The sequence below is a fragment of the Periplaneta americana genome, chromosome 6 (assembly GCF_040183065.1).
Source record: "Periplaneta americana isolate PAMFEO1 chromosome 6, P.americana_PAMFEO1_priV1, whole genome shotgun sequence".
Taxonomy (NCBI): domain Eukaryota; kingdom Metazoa; phylum Arthropoda; class Insecta; order Blattodea; family Blattidae; genus Periplaneta; species Periplaneta americana.
In genome coordinates, this window is record NC_091122.1 from 160,376,361 (window position 1) to 160,398,340 (window position 21,980).

General features: G+C 34.9%; 1 protein-coding gene across 11 annotated transcripts in view; it reads right to left on the reverse strand.

Annotated features, from left to right (window-relative positions):
• Positions 1–21,980, reverse strand: part of LOC138701994 (protein psiP-like) — a 46,383-nt gene that overhangs the window by 17,373 nt on the left and 7,030 nt on the right. For 3 of the 11 annotated variants that reach the window (XM_069829435.1, XM_069829444.1, XM_069829440.1), the window contains 7 exons: positions 19,463–19,603; positions 12,889–13,023; positions 7,902–8,048; positions 6,377–6,526; positions 6,029–6,181; positions 5,203–5,361; positions 2,041–2,204 (listed from right to left, as the gene is read on the reverse strand). In XM_069829435.1, the coding sequence (XP_069685536.1) occupies positions 2,041–2,204; positions 5,203–5,361; positions 6,029–6,181; positions 6,377–6,526; positions 7,902–8,048; positions 12,889–13,023; positions 19,463–19,603 (1,049 nt within the window). The remainder of the gene's footprint in view (positions 1–2,040; positions 2,205–5,202; positions 5,362–6,028; positions 6,182–6,376; positions 6,527–7,901; positions 8,049–12,888; positions 13,024–19,462; positions 19,604–21,980) is intronic. The other 8 variants (XM_069829438.1, XM_069829439.1, XM_069829436.1 and 5 more) reach the window with 8 other exon arrangements.

The window sequence follows — 21,980 nt, forward strand, 5'->3', positions numbered from 1 at the left end:
CGTATGCAGAGACAAAGAGGAAGGCGGAAAACAGTAAAGATTGGAGAATACTGAGTCTACAGTGAAAGACCTGCCCTTGGGCAGAAAACTGTGAATGACTATACTGTATTCAGTAATCTTAGAATGTAGGCTTTCACAGCCGGCGTTGATGGGATACGTATTTTCCGGCCTAGAGGGTGTAGTTTCAAGACCCGAATCACCGAGCATAGAAGGAACTGCCATCTAGGTCACGTGGACAAGTCAGCCGCAGCCGAGCATGCTTTTAATGATGGGGATCACAACATCAGGTTCCAGGACTCCGACATCCTAAGCAGTACGCCACACTTCTATGCCAGGTTACATTGGGAAGCTATTGAAATTCATAAACACAAAAACAATTTTAACCGTAAGGAGGAAGGACTCAAGGTCAACAAAGCTTGGTATCCGGCCTCAGAAGCACACACATCAAACCCTTTCTCCGACAATTAGACACTACGACAAACAATCAGAACACCGAAGCCATTGGTGCGGAACGCGGCGACAACGACAAGCAACAACAGCCTCACATCTTAAATAACGACGTGCTACAGTCTCAATGCCAGTTCCTGATACACACAGCAGATCTCTCCGTACACGTGTACCACGCCACTGAAACATTTGGACGAAACGTTTGGTTGTAACACCGACAGACCATAGCCCTCTAGCCCAGAAAATACGCATCCTATGTATTCAGTAACTTTGTGGATTTTTCTTTTCAAGAATTTAAAATGTCTTCTTGGCAATAACTTCGGATAAAGTGAATACTTTGTGTTGAAGCATTACTGGATTTTCCATTTACATAAACTCTGATGTATCTATGGTCGTTTACAAGGTGCGAATTGACGGGGCAGATATTGGGGATCGCCACCACCCCCTCCCCCGGAGAATGTGATGTCCTCTGCTGTAAAGGTGTTAATTAGTCTCTTCCACGGACAACGTTTAATCCTTTCAGCTGCATAATAATAGTTTTCTATTTTATACGTTATTAATATCTGTAAGTTGAGTGCGACAACATTACGAGTTAGCCAACACTGCAAATTATTATGGACAGTACTTTTCAGTGGCGTAGCATGAAATTTTGAGCAGGGGAAGCTAATTCAAGTTGTCTTTCATGCAATATGAGAAAACGTAATACAAAAATATAGTCTTAAAATAAATAGTAGTCAATGTCAAGTCAGCAGTCGAAGATTGGTTGGAACCTCTTAAGTAACACCAATAAGGCATGACCTCAAATGGTACGTAGTAAAATATGATTTCACGGTTTACACATATCTCTAACAAATAGACACGTATAGGCCTACGTATAACATTAGCTCACTCCCTGTCACAGTTAGAGGAATCACAATATTAACGGTCAATAGATACAGTACATATGTATGCATCTGTCTTTTGGTTGTATCCTTCATTGACAGAAAGGGAGTCGGTCATTTGTTTTTTAGATCACACTTTTGTTCTTAAGTCAGTCTTGATAATAGAATTGCCTAAAAAATTCAAGTAAATTGGTGTCAGGAACTGTTATTTCGCTCATTATTTATTATATCAGCCACAATGTACACTAACACTTCAACTGAACACAATTGATGAAAAGGGATCTCGGAAACTACTTATTTTCAATGTTAAAGCTAGCTTCTTGCGAGCCTTGCGACCAGGATAGTTTAGTTAGAAAGGGATGGAAAATCTGCGGGGTGGGTTACCCAGAAGAATGAGTGTGAGAAACCAGTCTGCTTGGAAGCTGGTGTGTGCAGGCTTCTAGTTTACTGCTGCATCACGAATCATCCTGAGCTGTCGCATCACAATATTTAACGCATAAATATAAATTCTGTTAAAGTTAATAAATAATTTTGTCCATAGACTGCAGGTTTATTATGAAATTATTATTAACTGGGGAAGCTGAGCTTTTTAGCTTACATTGACGCTACGCCACTGGTACTTTTAACGATAATTAACATTTTAACTTCCCCTCCTGGAGAAAATATTCAATTCGCACCCTATTCGTATAATAATTTCATAGGTACAATACATTCTACCTCCTTTCCGTTTTTCTCTCTTTTCTTCAGTCACTTCTCGAGGTGTAGGCCTGCATGCTTTCCGAGTGCAAGCATAGCCGCTTCCGTCATTTGCGCACCTACATCGGTTACATTCTATGTTGAAAATAGATCCAGGCTCACAGACTTTCAGGTCTTCTTCTGAAATGTAATCAAAGACATCATTGCCAAAAACATGAAGGATAGTGAAAGGGGTTTATAATAGTTAGGTCCCATCAGATACTAGTACAGAAGAACCTCTATTATCCGTGGTAATGAAGGGGATGAACTGAATGGTTAATCGAAAAAATCAAATAATCCGTTCTATAAAAGATTTTCATAAATTAAGTGCACAATGTTTAGGTCTATAGTTTCGTCGTTTCCTCCTTTGTCTTATGTTTAACATGCAAGATGGTAGATCAGAAGCTCACTAAGTTAAGTCTGGTTGTCAACGACTGGTTTTTAAGGGCCAAGAAAGCTGTCGGTTGTCTGTGTAAAATAGGAATAGCAGAGGCCTCGTATTTGCAAGATTTACTTACTCGTAATTTATACATTTGTCTTTTATTAAATCACGCACATTAGAAATGCCAATCTCATATTCTGATTGAAACAAATCACGTTTCTATTTACCCAAACATCTCAATTATTAGCACTTCCGTTTTTTCCTATTATCAGCACAACACATTTTCTTTTGACACCCGTGAAAGACATTTTGCATAGAAGTTAAACAGTACGGCCATTCGAACAGTAAGAATAAGGGCTGAATGGTGCATGGGTTTGCAATTCTGTGGAAGTTCTTGGGGTAATTGCTGCAAGCAGGTAGTGACTATTATAAAAGTTGGGAAAACTACCCCTTCCCATAAGTAACTGATTCTGTTACTGGCAGTGGCAGCATTCCTACTACATACTGTGTAATGGTAAAGGCTTGTAATACCCTTTCTAGAAAAATACGTAGGCTACTAACAAAGTAATTACTTACTTACTGGCTTTTAAGGAACCCGGAGGTTCATTGCTGCCCTCACATAAGCCCGCCATTGGTCCCTATCCTCAGCAAGATTAATCCATTCTCTATCATTATATTCCACCTCCCTCAAATATTATCCTCCCATCTACGTCTCGGCCTTCCCAAAGGTCTTTTTCCCTCCGGCCTCCCAACTAACACTCTATATGCACTTCTAGATTCGCCCATACGTGCTACATGCCCTGCCCATCTCAAACGTCTGGATTTAATGTTCCTAATTATGTCAGGTGAAGAATACAATGCGTGCAGTTCTGTGTTGTGTAACTTTCTCCATTCTCCTGTAAATTCATCCCCCTTAGCCTCAAATATTTTCCTAAGCACCTTATTCTCAAACACCCTTAACCTATGTTCCTCTCTCAAAGTGAGAGTCCAAGTTTCACAACCATAAAGAACAACCGGTAATATAACTGTTTTATAAATTCTAACTTTCAAATTTTTTGACAGCAGACTGGATGATAAAAGCTTCTCAACCGAATAATAACAGGCATTTCCCATATTTATTCTGTGTTTAATTTCCTCCCGAATATCATTTATATTTGTTACTGTTGCTCCAAGATATTTGAACTTCTCCACCTCTTCAAAAGATAAATTTCCAATTTTTATATTTCCATTTCGTACAATATTCTGTTCATGAGACATAATCATATACTTTGTCTTTTCGGAGTTTACTTCCAAACCTATCTCTTTACTTGCTTCCAGTAACTAACAAAGTACAGGGCTTTATATTTTAATCTGCAAAAAAAGAAACAGGGATAAAAAACCAGTTGGATAATCTGCTGATCGGTTAAGAAGGTGACAGATGATCGAGGTTTTACTGTACCGGTACCTGAAATATTCATTATGGGTACTAGATGGGCCCAGGGTTAAAAATGATGCAGCACCCGTCAGGTTCTGAGCTAATAAGGATGCAGTATTAATTGGATCCGATTCGCATATGTGTGTGTGTTTTTTTTTCTTTGAAGATTGATGATTCTATGATCAATTCATCAGCCATGAGATAAGTTATGTATGTATATACAGAGTGTCTCATTTATTTTGTGCATCTATTATAACTTTTTTGTTTGGATAGGTATTGGAATTTTTGTTTTTGAGAGTTATGTTAGAACAAGGGGCTAACATGAGTGTAGAGATTTGGACAGAAAACCCTGTTATGTCCCTGGAGTAGATCGGGTAGCATTGGTAAGCTGTCACTTGGGCCTTGCAAACATTGCGCAGGGACAATATCTTTAAATTTACCACTTGAACTCATCCGTTTCGAAGGGGTGTTGGATGAGTCTAAATAGGAAAGTGTGAAATTCTCTGTTACACTGTAGCATATAAAAGTTTCATTCGAGTAATAGATAGTATAATAATAATAATAATAATAATAATAATAATAATAATAATAATAATAATAATAATTTTTATACTATCTTAGATACAGTTCTTCTTAAATCATGTCAGCAGATGTCCTGCAATAACAAAGCTACAAATTCATAAATATACCTTTAGTATAATCAGAAACTAGATTAAGACTTAGAAATAAGATTGACGAAGCCATGATTTGTAAAGATCTTTATGGTGAATAAATTACTATTACTACTATTATTAGTAGGCCTATATATAAACAAGCAGACATTAGAGATATGTTAAAGAGGTTCAAATCATCGAGTGCTACATCATCATCGTCATAGTTGCAACGTTGACTACAGTGCTCTTCATGTCACATGGCCATCATTTAAAATTGTTATATGGTTATGAAAACTTAAAGTAGGACGCTATTATGTATTACTGTAATTATGAACTGATGATTGTACATTACTATATGCAGTACTGGTACTAAAAATAAACATTGTACGTATTACGAAACTTTATTTTTACTTCGGAAAACGTATTATGTGTCTTTCTCGTATTAAATTTACATTACTTCGTTAACATGTTGCAGCCTGTTATCGGCCATCTTCAGAAACATGGAAAAAAGTGTTTGTGCAGTACAGTATGTCTTTACATAACCTATAAACATATTTTTCAATTATCTAGTAAAAAAATCAGTTATTCGGCACTGGCTTTGCCCCACAGTTGCCAGATAGAAGGAATTCTACTGTACCTATATTCTTATAATAATTTCAGATATAGACCTACTTCATGCATTAGACGTACCGGTACCTGCTTCTCGTTTTTTCCTCTTTCCTTCAATCACTTCTTTAGGTACACATGCTTTTAGGGTGCAAATATAGTCACTTCCGTCATCTGCGCATCTACATCTGTTACAGTCAATGTTGAAAGTAGATCCAGGCTCACAGACTTTCGGTTTCTCTACTGAAATGTAATTAAAACCACTACTGACATGTTTTATTTGCTGAGAATTTTTGATACCGGTATACGTGGCTTCTTAGAAACCCATTCTATTCTGTGCAAGAATATTTTGAATCAGAAAATCAAGCTGTAGATATTTTTTAGGTTTCTTTCTCTGAATTGTATTATTATTTTGTAATATATTAGGAAATTCTCATAAATTGTTAAGCTAATTCTTGTTTTATTGTATATAAACGGAGCAAATCAAATAATATTTGTGATCAGTGTGTTACAATTTTCATCTAGATATTAGCCTATTTTTGATAATCTTGACTCTCAATTGTAAACTGTAAGGAGTATTTGTGATCATTTTGTTTTATGTTTAGTGTTGTAATAAATAATTTTCATTTTTGCACGATAATTTCATAGTGTAATTTGACAATGTCATTAGCTTTTGCTATAACGACAGCTAATAAATACTAATACTATACTATACTATACTATACTATACTATACTATACTATATTACTATACTATTATACTATACTATACTATACCTTGTAGTGAAAGATTGATTAGAGCACTGCATAACTTTTCATTTACCTACTGTAGTCTATTATCATAATTCCATATCATACCTGTATTCTTATAATAATTTCAGATATGGACCGACTTCATACATTAGACCTACCCGCTTCTCGTTTTTTCCTCTTTTCTTCAATCACTTCTTTAGGTGCACATGCTTTCCTGGTGCAAGCATAGTCACTTCCGTCATTTGCGCATCTACATCTATTACAGTCAATATTGAAAGTAGATCCAGGCTCACAGACCTTCGGTTCCTCTACTGAAATGTAATTAAAACCATTATTGACAGGTTTCATTTGCTGAGAATTTTTGATACCCTGTAGTGAAAGATTGATTAGAGCATTGCATAACTTTTCATTTATCTATTGTAGTCTACTATCATAAAAGTCATGATGTTCCGTATCATATCTGTATTCTTATAATAATTTCAGATATACATTCAAACATTATCTACCTTCTCTTTTTTCTCTCTTTCCTTTAACAGTTTGTACAGGCGCACATGCTCTCTTAGTGCAGGCATATTCAGTTCCATCATCTGAGCACCGACATTTGTTGCAGTCCATTTCGAAAGTAGATCCAGGCTCACATACCTTCGGGATTTTTACTGAAACATAATTATAATAATTAATGTTTCTTTTATTTTGGAAGAAATACTCATAAATGTAACAAATTATGGTATAGTATTGAAATACTCAATCACCACTTGAGTATGTGCAGCAGTACGTGTACCTCGGGCAAAGCATCTCCCTAAACAAGAACACAGAGAATGAAATCAAACGCATAATAGGACTGGCATGGAACAAATTTTGGTCACTCAAATTCCTACGCATGGACAAACGGCAAAAAGCAAGTACGAAAGCTGAAATCCTAGACAAATGTGTCATGCCAACATTACTCTATGGCTGTCAAACGTGGTCCTTGACAGAAAAACAGAAAAAACAACTACAGGTTTGTCAAAGGAGAATGGAAAGGAAGATCCTAAATGTTTCACTAAGAGACAGACTCAGAAACGAGGAAATAAGAAGGACAAAAATGCGCGATGTGGTAGAAAGGGCAGAAAACCTAAAATGGAAATGGCGCGGCCACATAGCACCTATGGATCACCAGAAATGGACGAATCACACCACAATGTGGGACCCGAAAGAAGGACGACGGCACGTGGGATGACAAAAAACCAGAAGGGCGGACTACTTCAGAACCAGAGCGGGAAGTCAATGGTCGAGAGTGGCACGAGACAGAGAAGTATGGAGGCAGCTGGCACCAAACATGAACCAGCAAGCACCAGATAGGACAGAAAGTCAACGACAGTGAGTGCAATTCGTGTGAAGTGATATGAGGAAGTGTGGGAGATGAGTATGGTAGAAATGATCGAAGAGGGAAGTCAGGAACAGTGAAACGAAGAAATATCAGTAGTATGACCAAGCTCCCAAGGACTCGCTCACCTTAGGAGCCTACTTATGAGCAATTCCCTGTGACAACAGGAGGCCCTTGCCCTTCTGGGATGTGTACGGGCTAAATTTATTTATTTATTATTTATTGAAATACTCATCTTTAGATTACCGGTAAATATGAATGAACTTTCAAATGTTAACTTCGATATTTAAAACATTGGTAACTTGGACCAATTTTGGACAAAAAACTAACTTAGCAAAATCATATAGATCACAGTATTACCAAGGTACACAGAATCTTCTGGACCTGTAGATTATGTTTGATAAAACATAGGGTCTAAAACCAAAAAATAAGTTATCATCATTTCTATCAATCTCTAGATACTTTGGAGCTTTCAAGTTACTTGCGTGAGCTTTCTGTCCTCTCTATACTTATTTATGGCTTTTAAGGAACCCGAAGGCTCATTGCCTTTACCTTTGAAGAATATTTTTGTATGTGGTCAAAGATTGTTTTGTAATTGTATGTTAAGGTAAAACTTGAATTCTTCTTTACCTGGATTTTTAAAGAACACTCAGAATGTTACTTACCACTTCCCTTCACTGGCAACTTTCTTGAAGCACCGCCTAGACATGCCATCTCAGTACAGGATTCACTGGTTCCATCTAATGAACAACGACATGTGTTGCAATCCTTTTTGTAAGTAGTTCCTGGTTTACATTTTCTTGGAGGACTTTCTGAAAAAAAAAAAAAAAATTTCAATTGTTTAAAATTGTATATAAAAATACATTTCATGATTTTTCATACACACGCACACACACACGTTGTGTAAGGATTTTCAGAGGATCTATATGTAAAAGTATGATACGGAGTTTTATTTAAAAAATGTTTAATACATTTTTATTTATCCAGTGATTTTGCTGCACAGTTGCTTTTTTTGACGCGAATACGTCTTCTTTTGATATAGAATTTTATTAATGAGAAAGTCTAACATTTTAATGTAACACGAAGTTCAAGAACTCTCTGTTAGGTGCTGCACATGCCAATGCGCATGCATGCTGCCATCTACTAAGTGTTGCATAATCTACTTGAAAGTTGATAAGGACGAGCCTAATCTAATAAGCAACTAATGTTATCGTTAACTGGATACTGCCCAGCAACCTCGTTATGACGTCACTGGATGAGTCCATGTAATAGACGGGAGTCAGTTGAAAATGGAAGAGTTAATTATTTATGTGCAAGGGACTAGACTGAAAATTTAATACATCAATTTAATTATTAAGTTAGTTAGTATTGTTTTATCATGGGCAGAAGATGGTCAAGAACAGTGTACATGCGTGAATATTGCAAACGAAAAATAGAACTTACAGACAGTGAAAATGCAACCTATGTATCTTCATATAAATGGTTAAAGAGAAGTAATAAAGAAATAGAGAATGTATGAAAAGAAAAAAAAAACAGCAAAGATATATACAGTATTTACATGATAATAGTATATTCAATAATTTAGCAGGTATGTAATTAATGTAAAATTATAAAATATATACAGTGTGTATATATATATATATATATATATATATATATATATATATATAATTTTTTAAAAATATTTAAAGAAAATAATCTGCCCTCAATGAGGGTGACCATAAAGATCCAGAATAAAAGCACTACAGAATAATTTAGAAAGACAGGAATTGTGTAGTAAAAACATATACTGTACATATACATTATATACTTACCGGTATATGTACAATAAATATACATATATATACCCTAGCATTGTGATGCACTTAGGGAGCTATGGTAGGTATCGAAATCCAGTTGCAAAAGCCAGCTATAATGGCTGAGGGATCATGGTGCTAACCACACGATACCTCCATTCTGGTTGGATGATCGTCCACCTCTGCTTCAGCATGTGAACGTGAGGCTAGCTGGTCGGTCTGGGTATTTCAAGAGCTCTGGCGATACGGATTATTATTATTATTATTATTATTATTATTATTATATATATATATATATATATATATATATATATATATATATATATATACACACACACTTAATATTATATAGGTCTATCGGTATTATATTTTACATATTTATTTTTGTTGTTGAATAATATTTATAAACCAGGCATTTCTTCACATATTTTCTTGTTTTAATTATCATGAATATGGAACTGATTTTCTATTACCAACAGTGGATATTGATTAATGCCATTGATCTAAGTGTTCCTTTCAAATAGTAATGTGCTGAAGCTGTTGATCATTGTGTTGTCTTACATCAGGCATGTTGCACCAATTACACTATGTAAAGCATCTTACATGACATACAGTATATGGTACTGACTTTGGATAAGGAACGATAAGAGGGGAAGAGTCTTTAAACAATTTTTCTTCTCCTGCAGTGGCGAAATGTTGAGAGAGGTTTGAATAGTAAAAGTGAGCTCTTCAATGTTCATCCTCATCATCATCATCATCATCATCATCATCATCATCATCATCATCATCATCATCATCATCATCATGTATATTATCTAACCTGATGATGTCATATCCAGGCCTTGTACACTGGTTTCTGACAAATATTATTAGTATCATTATAATTCATAATTAGGAACATTAAATCCAGACATTTGAGATGGGCAGGGCATGTAGCACGTATGGGCGAATCCAGAAATGAATATAGAGTGTTAATTGGGAGGCCAGAGGGAAAAAGACCTTTCGGGATGTCGAGACGTAGATGGGAAGATAATATTAAAATGGATTTGAGGGAGGTGGGATATGATGATAGAGACTGGATTAATCTTGCTCAGGATAGGGACCGATGGCGGGCTTATGTGAGGGCGGCAATGAACCTCCGGGTTCCTTAAAAGCCAGTAAGTAAGTAAGTATCATTATAATTATAATTATAATTACCGGTATTATTATTATTATTATTATTATTATTATTATTAAAATATCATCATCATCATTATCATCATCATCATGTCTTCGTCATCCAAAACTGTAGCCAGGGGCTGTGAACTGGGTATCTGCCAGGGGTGCAAACAGCTGGTGTTATTAACTTGATCATAATATCATGAAACGGAAGAACAGTACATAAATTACCCATTTTACGGGTAATTTGAACTTTACTAAAGTAACAATATATCCTACCTACACATGACCCTGTTATGCATGTACACGCACGCACGCACATGCTCACGTACATACCCATACACACACACTCTCCCTCTCCTTCCCTTCCCTATCCCTCCCTCCCTCTCCCCTCCCTCCTTATCTCCCTCCCTTTCTCTCCCTCTCCCTCCATCTCTCTCTAAAATTAGCACAAAAATTGCGAATAATACTGCCTGTGTCAGTGTAAAGAATAATATTAAAAATAAATGATTTTCTAAGTTAATTGTGATGGTGATAATCAAGGTCGTATGCAAGGAGGAGTTACCGGTTTTGAACTCCCCCACTTGAAGTAAAAAAAAGAATACATATTTAGATTTGAATATTTTTTATCCATAATCGTTTCCCCTTGTCTAATTTTTCAGTCGGAAAAAATGTTATGTTTTATTTAACGACGCTCGCAACTGCAGAGGTTATATCAGCATCGCCGGATGTGCCGGAGTTTTGTCCTGCAGGAGTTCTTTTACATGCCAGTAAATCTACTGACATGAGCCTGTCGCATTTAAGCACACTTAAATGCCATCGACCTGGCCCAGGATCGAACCCGCAACCTTGGGCATAGAAGGCCAGTCACTGTCGGAATAACAAAATCTGTATCGACATAAGGCATAGTCCTTCTACCCCTCCAATATAATCCGTGTGCTTGTGCTGCGGCATGTTCGAATATAACAATGTTATCTCTATTATGGAGAGATCTACTGTCTAGTACCGACCTTGTAATGAAATGAAGCTGACACAATATGAAATTTAACTTGTTGTGAAACATATTGAAAACGTCGTTTTGACAGTTCTGCAGTTCAGATGTTAAATATTGTGCATTGTCCATTTTAAACTCGTTATTCACCCGTTTGTTAGTTTGAGTTCTAACTTTATTGTGAAATGTTCGTTTAACATTTTGTGTAATTCAAGATTTCCGATTATTCTCATATTTATAACTAATTCCACACATGTAATGAAATTTCCTGTGTACAATACCAGTACTTAGTTATTACTACACTAAGTGGAAATTAAATAATTTATGTGTATAAACTTATCACTTATCACTTAGGATTTAAAAGTTTAAGTAGTGAATCCAATTTAAGGAGTCACATCTTGAAACGTGAAGAACACTGTTATTGAAAAAATATCTACTAATCTAAATCTAATAAACTAGTTCTTCTTCCTCTGAAGTAGCAAGACTTGGTAGGTATGTTCCAATTTCAGTGGTTGATATCTTATGTCCAATACGGTATGTCGTCAATTTAATTTTGTTTTTGTAGAAGTTCACACTTCAGATGGAAACTCACTCTCCATATCTGATGGTAAGAAGTGATAGTCCCACTACAAGACTTTATTTTTTAGCACATGTATCACAGCCGAAGGATATATTTCTTACTGAAAACTTGAAATTGGTTTATCTTGAATATCATCATCATCATCATCATCATCATCATCATCATCATCATCATCATCATATTCCAGGCACGAAATTAGGCCATTGTTGGCCTGTTTCGGTTCCAGCTATACAGGATCCAATAGACGTTTCTGTGGACGTCCAGGTCGTCGTCGTCCTTGAGGGTGGTATTTTAGCATTTCTTGGGGTGTTCGGCCAGCTTCCATACGAGAAATGTGTTCAAGCCATCTGCTTCTGTATTCTGTAATTTCTTTCTTCTAATGGTTGCATGTTGAGTTCCTGCAGTATATCCTCGTTCCTCTTGTGGTCCAGAAGTGTGTATCCTGCAGTTCGTCGCAGATATTTCATTTCAGCTGCTCTTAATCTGCTGATATCTCTTTGTTTCAGAACCCAAATTTCGCTTCCATAGAGGAGAGTTGGTAGTGCAAGGGTTTTATATAGTTTTATTCTGGAATGTTTCTGTACTAAACTTGGTTTTAGGGTATGGTTTAGCAGTCCTAATATTTGTAAAAATTTGTTAATTTTTCTGCTTACGGTACATCATTCTCTCCTTCATATGATATATTACATCTTAAGTATGAAAAGGAATTTATCTGTTCTAAAATCTCATTTTCAACAACAATTTTGCTTCGGATTGGGTTTGTACCTTCAAATGCCATTATTTTGGTTTTTTTTTTCTGGTGAAATCTTCATGTCATGTTCTTCTATGATTTTATTTAGTTTAGTTTAGTTTATTTAGCTATCTTGAATATAATATTGATAATTCTTTTAGGCCTATATTCATTCCAATTTTTCTAGATTTTCCTTTGCTTAATTTTAAATATAGTAAATTAACAAAACATATCAGGATCTTCAGCGAAGAAGAAGTATATTCGATATTACAAATACCAGTATTCACTTTTGAAATGTAGATACTTGCATTTTATGTCATGCTACTGTGTCACATGCTGTAATGCTGTGCTTCAAAACATTCCCATGCTTCGTGCTAGATGAATATAACATCATTACCTCGTTTGCCTCTTCTACCACAATGATGAATTGTACATGAGGCGTGATCTGCAATGCCATCGATTGCACAAATGCAAATATTGCAATCCCTTGAGAATATTTCACCAGGATCACATCTCAGAGCATATTCAATACCTAGATGATAAATTATATTAATAATAATAATAATAATAATAATAATAATAATATTATTATCAATTATACTCATTATCTGAGATTTTCATTTTATTTCAAACATTTTTTCATTTCATAGTGAAAGTAGGCTATTATAACATGAAAAATATTTAATTTTTTGCTTCACTTGAATGAAACTAAATCTTTATTAAAAGAATAAAGTTTCCAACAGACTAGGTACATTGCAATTCTAAAAATGCAAGATTAAATTTTCATACATAAATTTGTTTCTACCTACATAACATCTAAAAATACAAGAATGAGCTTTCATATTGTCGACTTACTTTTAAAACCTCGTAACTGCATTTGAGAAAAATAACCTCTTATTCTTTTTGTTATGCATTTGTTACTGGTATTTATAAAGTGAGGAATCACTTGCAGACTTACGAGGTGTTATCTGGAGATGCGTGGAAAATGAACCGAAATATTGAGAAACCCCACATGTCTAGAAAACTAAACTTTTCAGGAGATATAAAAAACATCTCAGGTCCTAGATTTGTGCTCAAATTAGTTTTTTCTTAACACTTCATCTAAAATGACTGTTGATGAGAATATGTGAGGTTTCTCTTCATAATATTATGAGTCTACATGTTTAGAATACGAAATCATATATAACTCAATTTCGTAAAAAGAAATGGACATGTGGGGTTTCTCAATATGTGATTCAAATATCCAATGTATAAATTCTTTTATACTCGACCATGCCGAAATGTAGTAATTATACACCTGGTAGCAGCCCTTTAATGGACCTCATTAAAGTACACCTATTCATTAAAGTTCAGGTGTTCCACCAATCAGAAAATACAATTGTAGCAATATGAAAGTGCAAGTATCGATTATTCTCGGATATGCAATCGAAAGACAACAATAAATCAATAAATCACCTATATTTGAAAACAATAAATCACCTATATTTGAAATAAAGTCAGTTCTGTTACTATAACAATTAGCGTTAATTGTAAATAATATTCAAATAAATTCAATTTGTCATCTCGTTTTTCATTGTCTAATTCAGTTTCAAGGTTATATCAAGATTAATGTTTATTTTACTCACTAGATTATATCAAGGTCAATGTCGACATTCGTTTCTCGGAAAAATCAATACTTTCGCATCTGCGCACATCTCACAATTTACGAGGTATTGCACAAGTCAGTTCCGCTCCTCAGTCAGATAAGAATAACATGAATACTTATGAATAATTTCAAGTTATAAATATGGTCGAGCATAAAAAGTCGTATGAAACTTGACTATAATGGTAATTAAGATGCTCGTACGAAAATTATGAAACTCGCTTGCGCTCATTTCATAAACATATTCGCGTCTTAATTACTACCATTATAGGCTCGTTGCATAATGTACTATTATGGAAATGTTATAACACACAACTGCAGAATATATTATACATTTGCATGGATATAATTAATCAGACATACTAACTTGAGTTGCGAAGTTAACTTAGGTGGTGATGTTAAAGAATCTGGATTTCATACAATAGATATATTTTTCAGATATAATTAAGAATGAAATTCCAAATTCTCTACATGAATTTATTGCAGGAGATTAATTTGCTAGGTTCTGGAATAGGTTTGCATATTGCATGCCTGCTTCTCAACTAATATTTCTTTTTTCAGTATAAGAATAAAAGATTTAATGTCTGTATATGATGTAAGTTAACATACCAGTAGCAATTCCTCTAGTAACCAATAATATGACAGAAAATGTTTAGTGTTAGGACTCGTGTGCTAAAAGTTCTTGTAACTTTCAGATGTTACTGATACTTGTTTTTTCCTTCACTTTCTTCCGGTATTTTCATATATAAAATCTAAATGCATTTATGACATCCATATTTCTATATACTTGTTCAGATTGTTTTTTTTTTTATTTATGTGAACAATAGGACAGGTACAGATATATAAATTCAAACAATTTCTTTCCTATATAATTTCACCTCATATTTTTTATTCATTGTACATGAAATAATAATTGATATTGTAATATGTACAGTTACTTCTTTTTGTTTAACAAAACAAAGCATTAAATTTTATATAATTTTTATCTCTCGCACTGATTATTTTATGATTTTCGTTGAATTATTGTGATTAAGTGATTTTCCCCCGTAATTATGTTGTAATTGCAATTTAAATTTGTATAATATAATTCTAAATTAGATTAATAATTGTAATGTTCCTGTATAAATAAAAAAAATGACATTTGGGTTGTTGGAAATGTAGATTCACTATAGGAGTTCAAAACATATACAGTAATATAAATAGAGGAAACTGGTATTAATAAAATAATAGCTAAAGCAATTAAAGACATGTGGAAAAACCGAATTATAAGATGATTAGGAAAGTAATGATGTACTGTACTAGTTGACGATGGAACTTCACTTCTTCATTTTTCTATATACACTTTTAACACTGATTTTTGATATCACTGTTTAAATTTCCACCTTCTTTACTGTTTTAATATTTAGGATTTACCTTGCTTGTCTAGTTTCGAAGTCTTGTGCTTCATTGTCCAAAGTCAAAGACTTCGAAACTAGTCAAGCAAGGTAAATCCTAAATATTAACACATAAAGAAGTTGGAAATATAATCAGGAACTTCAATTATTAGTATCTTCCACGGGATTATATAATTCTATATATATATAGCAGAAGTTTAGATTTAGATTACAAAATTAAATTTTAAGAAATAAAGGGCACGCAGATTGTCACTATTTAGTGTTATAACTGAGAATCTGCTATGTTAATTGTGAACAGTTTAAGTATTCCATAATTTGCTAATTAGTGACTAAACTTCTCAAGTTACTTAAATGTTCCTCTACACTAAGAATTATACTGAAAATTCTGGAATGTCTAGTCACAATAAGTAGCCGAAATGTAAACATATAAACAACAAAAATACAATTCCAATTGAAAAGGGTCAAATAAGTTCCATCGCCAACAAAAAACACTGTCAATTTGGGAGCTTTAAACAAGTATCATTTTACTACATACCGGTATTTTTAAAATCGTGTAACTGATTCCAATAGCAGAATATAGTTTTTTTTTATCTCAATGGAAGTGCATGCAACATACTAGCAGGCATAAAATATATTTTCTTCGTCGATTATAAATAATAACCAGAATTGTGTCCTAACTCCCACTTTCCAGACAGAAGCATATAAAAGACAAGAGCTTAGGATTTTGTAGTCAAGAATAGGAGATTTTTCAGTGAGATCTACAGAGTGTTCCAGCGATAAATACCAATTTATTCATCGGCCGCTACGTGGCGGCAGTGGTTGAGCAACTACCGGCCAGCCAGCTCCCCCTCTCTCGGCATTCAGTCTGAGATTGGAATACGTAGAGAAGGAGTCGTGTTGTGTTGTGTTGTGTTGTGTCATGTCATGCCGCTCATGTACTTAACACATGGAGATCGCATAATTGTGAGATGTTCTGTGCTTGAACATACATCATCGTCATTAGTCCACACCTGTGGAGTAACGGTTAGCGCGTCTAGCCGCAAAACCAGGTGGCCCGGGTTCGATTCCTGGTCGGGGCAAGTTACCGGTACCTGGTTGAGGTTTTTTCCGGGGTTTTTGCTGGGTAACTTTCGGTGTTGGACCCTGGACTCATTTCACCAGCATTATCACCTTCATCTCATTCAGACACTAAATAACCTAAGCTGTTGATAAAGCGTCGTAAAATAACCTACTAAAAATCATCATCATCATTTCCTGTATCTCCCACTGGAACAAAGGGCCTCAACAAACTTTCGCCACTGTCGCTTGAACATACATACTTGAGAAAACTTACTATTATACGAAAAAAAAAAAATTGCGTGACAAAACAAGGCGAAAATTTATAAATCGTTTTCCAGGCCGCCCAGTTCCGAAAAGGTGGGCAATAAAAAATTAATGAAAAAGTTTATTGAAACAGGTTTATAATTGACAGAAAAAACCACAATCTCGTGTGATTACAGAAGAAAAAATTGACGAAGTTGGAGCAAAATGGTCAACGCTTCCAGCAGCTACTGTCATGAGGGTGAGTACAAAATTCTATAATTATAGTCCCGTCGCTCTAATTTCCGACAGCCAATCACGTTGCAGGTCGGCTACATTTAAACGTGTGCGTCTTGTCATTCGCTGATGAAGACGTTATGCACTTCCTAAGGCTGGATAAATACTTAATATAATCGCCCGCCATTTTGGCTCTTTTATTGGCGTTCGCAGAAAGCACACGAGGACATTATTTGCCGCTCAATTATTTGCTGAATTACAGTGCGTTTGATTTATTATCATAGGAGCTACAACATAATAATGTTTAATTGTGTGGCAAATAGATTCCTTGTATGGTAGCTCGGGAACGAAAGAACAAAAATGGCGAACGATACTACCTACCTAGACATTATAGAGCCTTGACTTCCTAAGACGTAAGCAAAGAGGAGGAGTCACACCGGGAATAACAGCGTCGCGACTATAATATAACATATAATAATTAAAGTTAAATACAACATACTATGGTTAATAAGTATGCATGTAAGTTTTAATTCAGTGAAGTGTTGTGAGTTTAAGGGCCCAATTGTCGACGGTTATTCAAGCACTATGCTGCCCAGCGGCCGAATAATAAACCGGTAAGCGTACTTATCACTGGAACGCTCTGTTATAATACATCACCTGCATTATCTAATATTATTACGTACCTTAGTAAAATAGAACTAAACAAGTCTTGTCAAGTGCTCAATCTCATCTCACTGATTTGCAATAAATTCATGTTACCGTAATATAGGCCTACAAGTTTTTTTAGAGATTTTTTTTCCACTTGTCATAACGTTTTGTATATTGACAGTATCCTGTTACCGGTATCTAAATATAATAATATCGTATCAGCATTTATTAATTACGGTATTTTTTTGGTTATAGTGAGCCTCACAGAAGACACGCACTATGAATAATAAATAATCACATTATGAACAAAAGAAACAGTATTGTGTTGAAAAAGAATTAGTGGAGAGTTAATAGTAATCTGATCACTAGAAAGTAGCATCTTACAAAGTCACAACAATCAGAAAATCGAAAATTAGTGAAGCATAGGTGAGGATATGTTAGGATTAGGTATATCCTACTGAGACTGAGAAACCTATTTTACTTTGTTACCGTAAAGTGGGGTGACTTTGAACAATAATGTAGTGCCTTTCTAAATTAAATGCTGTACCCAATTGCGAAAAAACTGAACTAATTTATTGACAACTTAAACAGTTTTTTCGCAATTGGGTACAGCATTTAATTTAGAAAGGCGCTACATTACTGTTCAAAGTCACCTCAGCGTTCAAAGTCACCCCACTTTACGGTACTACGTTTTAATACAATAACACCTGTTAAATTGTCCAATTTGCAAAAAGTTACAAAGAAATCTAATTTTATTGGAATGACTTCTCCATGTTTTCCAGTATATATATTGTAATTTTACTTTCTTATAAGTGCTGTAATGAGGGAATTGTAAATAATATTTCAAATATGAAGATAATAATATTAATGAGAGATATCTTTAACCTGCTAGACACAGATCCTTAGGGAATTTAGGTTGCTTCTTTAACTAAACGACTGGAACTTCATAATATTAAACAAGAATTATGTTAAAATTATTGTATCGTTTAACCTATGGATTAACGATCAGCACACTTCTACAAAAAAAGGAAAAAGTCCATTTGCTGGCAACTAGCATTTTTAAGAGTCAACCTCATTAACACTTTTCATTGTATTTTTATAAAAACTTTTAGAGGTAATGTACCAGTAGCTATGCAATTTATACTTCTGAATAATTCTGAATTACTAAGTATGTTTCAAAGATTATATAATTTCAAATTAGATATGAGTATTGATTATAGTAATTTCAAAGATTGAAATATATTTACCGGTACATACCGGTAATCACATTTCATTGCTTTTGTATCGTTTAATAGTTCAGAAGCAAACATGTAATATGCACACCATCCAGAATTCATTAATTGGAATGAGAAGAGTCGTTCATTCATAACTGACTTCGTGATTGGCTAGAATTACAAACATTTTCATAGTAAAATAAAATAAAATAAAATAAAATTACAAGTTTAGTTATCTGAAATTTTAGACTTAAAGGCTAATGATGCTTTATTACTTTAAAAAAATTCGTTGTTAGTGAATAATCTCGGAGAACACATAAAACTTTGTTTAAAGAGTTCGCCATAAAGGAGCTGTATTCATTTAAAAGCTTGTTGTTAACCCCTTCAGTGGGATACAAATGAAATTTTCTGGTGTGACTTATCCATTACATGCATGATATTTTTATAAGTCGAGCATGACATCTTTCGAATGACACTGAAATATTACGTGCTTTCCATTGAAGGAGTTAATTTGCGACAATTAGATTATATTCCTACCTCGCTTTTTTCTGGTAACTTCAGAAGGAGGACACGTTTGAGGCTCGCAGAATGAAGTTAGTCCATCTGATGAGCACCAACATGTTTTACAGTCCTCCTTGTACTGTGTTCCAGGTGTACATAAGTACCCGGTGGGTGTCACTGCATGTAAATGAAAATCTATTTATGAAAATTAGCTTGCCAATTTTAAGGTATGAAAAGTTGGTGTATATAATTTGTAAAATGCACTGTCTCTTACAAGAAGAATAAACAAGCTTCTCAGAAGTACCTATTCGCTCCTTTTTCTGTAGCAGCAGATTATTCTTCTTTCACTACATAGTGCAAAGATTCAGAAACCCACACTACTTAGCTACCATGGAAAACTTGAAGCCTTATTTTGTGACAGAAATGAATTCGCTAAGAATGACTTCGTGTATCATATGTAACTCTTTAATTTTTATAAAGTGAATTAATTACATGGTTTTTAATTATTTAGCTGTAGGAAAATGTTAAATTTAAGAATATACAGGGTGATTCACGAGGAAAGGTAAAAAATTTAGGATACTGTATCTTAGGCCATTTTGAGTGAAAAAGTTCATATGCACATAGGTCCGTTTTCGAACGATGGCGGAGCTAGAAGCATTTTTTTTGGTAAAATGTCTCGCCCCAATGTGAATCAGACGTTACCATATGCTGCTGACGTGAGACAAGGTCAAGGTCGCAATGAATGACGTAACATTGAATCTGCATTGTGAACGATGTAGAAAAGAGGAAGAAACCGGGTGGCGGGGCATTACAAATGTCCAATCGCCTGCCCTTGTCTGATGTAATGACACAGAACCCGCAGATAACAGAAATAGCCTACACTATCATTAATTCACAGCAGTTCAGTCAGCTACCTACAGCACAGTAGTTATACAGGTACAGTTATTGGAAGTGTTAAGTTGTGTTTTTCAAGATGCCTTATAAATTTTCTACTACAGAATACGCCGATATTGTGTATATTATGGTTTGTGCGATGGAAGTTCTTTGTGTGCCATCGCTGAATATGAACGACGCTTTCCGAACAGAAGGGTACCATATCGAAGAGTACTTACTGTCTATGGTGTTGGATGAAAGACTTGGTATAGCAAAGGAAGGGGGAAACGAGAGAGGCGCTAATCGACCTATTTTGGATGCGGCATAAAGAACAGTTACGTGCAACTCTCCTGCGCGATGAGCGCGATTCATGTCCGAGCACAACAGTGCATTGAAGCAGAAGGAGGTACATTTGAAAATGTGCGAAAACATCGATCCCGACGTCTAGAATATTAGGTATGTATGCATACATGAATATAAACTTTAAATTTGTCCGTTATATGTCTGTAAATGCGAGTTAGTACAATAGAATCTTAGAAGTTTTTGTGAAATCAAAGAGCCATATCTCTGTAATCGTTCGAAAACGGATCTATATTCATATGAACTTTTTGACTCAGAATGACTTCAGAATTCACATTCTAAATTTTTTACCTTTCCTCGTGAATCACCCTGCATATTAAAATCCCAGTATGAAAAATAGAACATAATAATTGGAGATCGATGTGTGTAACATCTTAACAATAAATTATTACATAAGTACACATTTTTTAATGTCTTGCTTGGTAAGTCTGTTTATTTGGTTACAGCTTCTGGATTGGCATTCCCTCGCCCTTTATTGCCACCATAGATATAATGTTCCTACATTCACAAAACACAAGTTATTTCTTAAACTTCAAACAGCATTCTATGTTTAACTTACTAAGAGCACAGCAGACAATCCCAGTGCTTCTTCGGTGAAGTGCTGGCATTTCCAGATTTTATCTTGCTTCATTCCTCGCCAATTCGAAATTAAACGCAATTTCTAACCCTTATTCTATGACTGCAAATTATAACCCTGACCCAATGATTCATATTCTGAATTGCCCTTTCACCGCTGAACTTCTCTCCATCTATTCAGGAAATTGTCTCTTATGTAGTTTGAGCATCTTGGGTGGTTTGTTTTCGGAAGCTCTTCCCTCTTCATAATCTCTACTTATGCTATCCCTGTTTCTTGGTATGCAATCAATCTTCTGTCACAGGGATTTTGTTTCCCTTGAAATATCACTTCATCACTAAAAATGACCATGCAGGGACGCAGACATTTTCTGCACATGACCATGCCAGTCACCGGACCTCACAATATGCGATTTCTTCTTGTGGAATTTCATCAAGGACACTGTTTACGGCCTTCCACTTCTAACGACTCAACCCGAATTGCGAAGATGTATCAAAACTTCCATCGGGAATGTCACTCAAGACATGCTTGACAGGGTTTGGCGAGAATGGGAGCATGGCTTCGAGATCTTCTATGCAACACATGGGGTGTACATCGAATACATCTAAAGTAAATAGGAAACTGCAAATATTCCTGTTTCAAACGGTGATAATGTCATGTATTTCTGTTTAGTATTGGTAAAAATATGGTCTTACAAAATCGTCCAATAATTTATATGCACAGTGTATTTATTTGTGTTGTATTGTG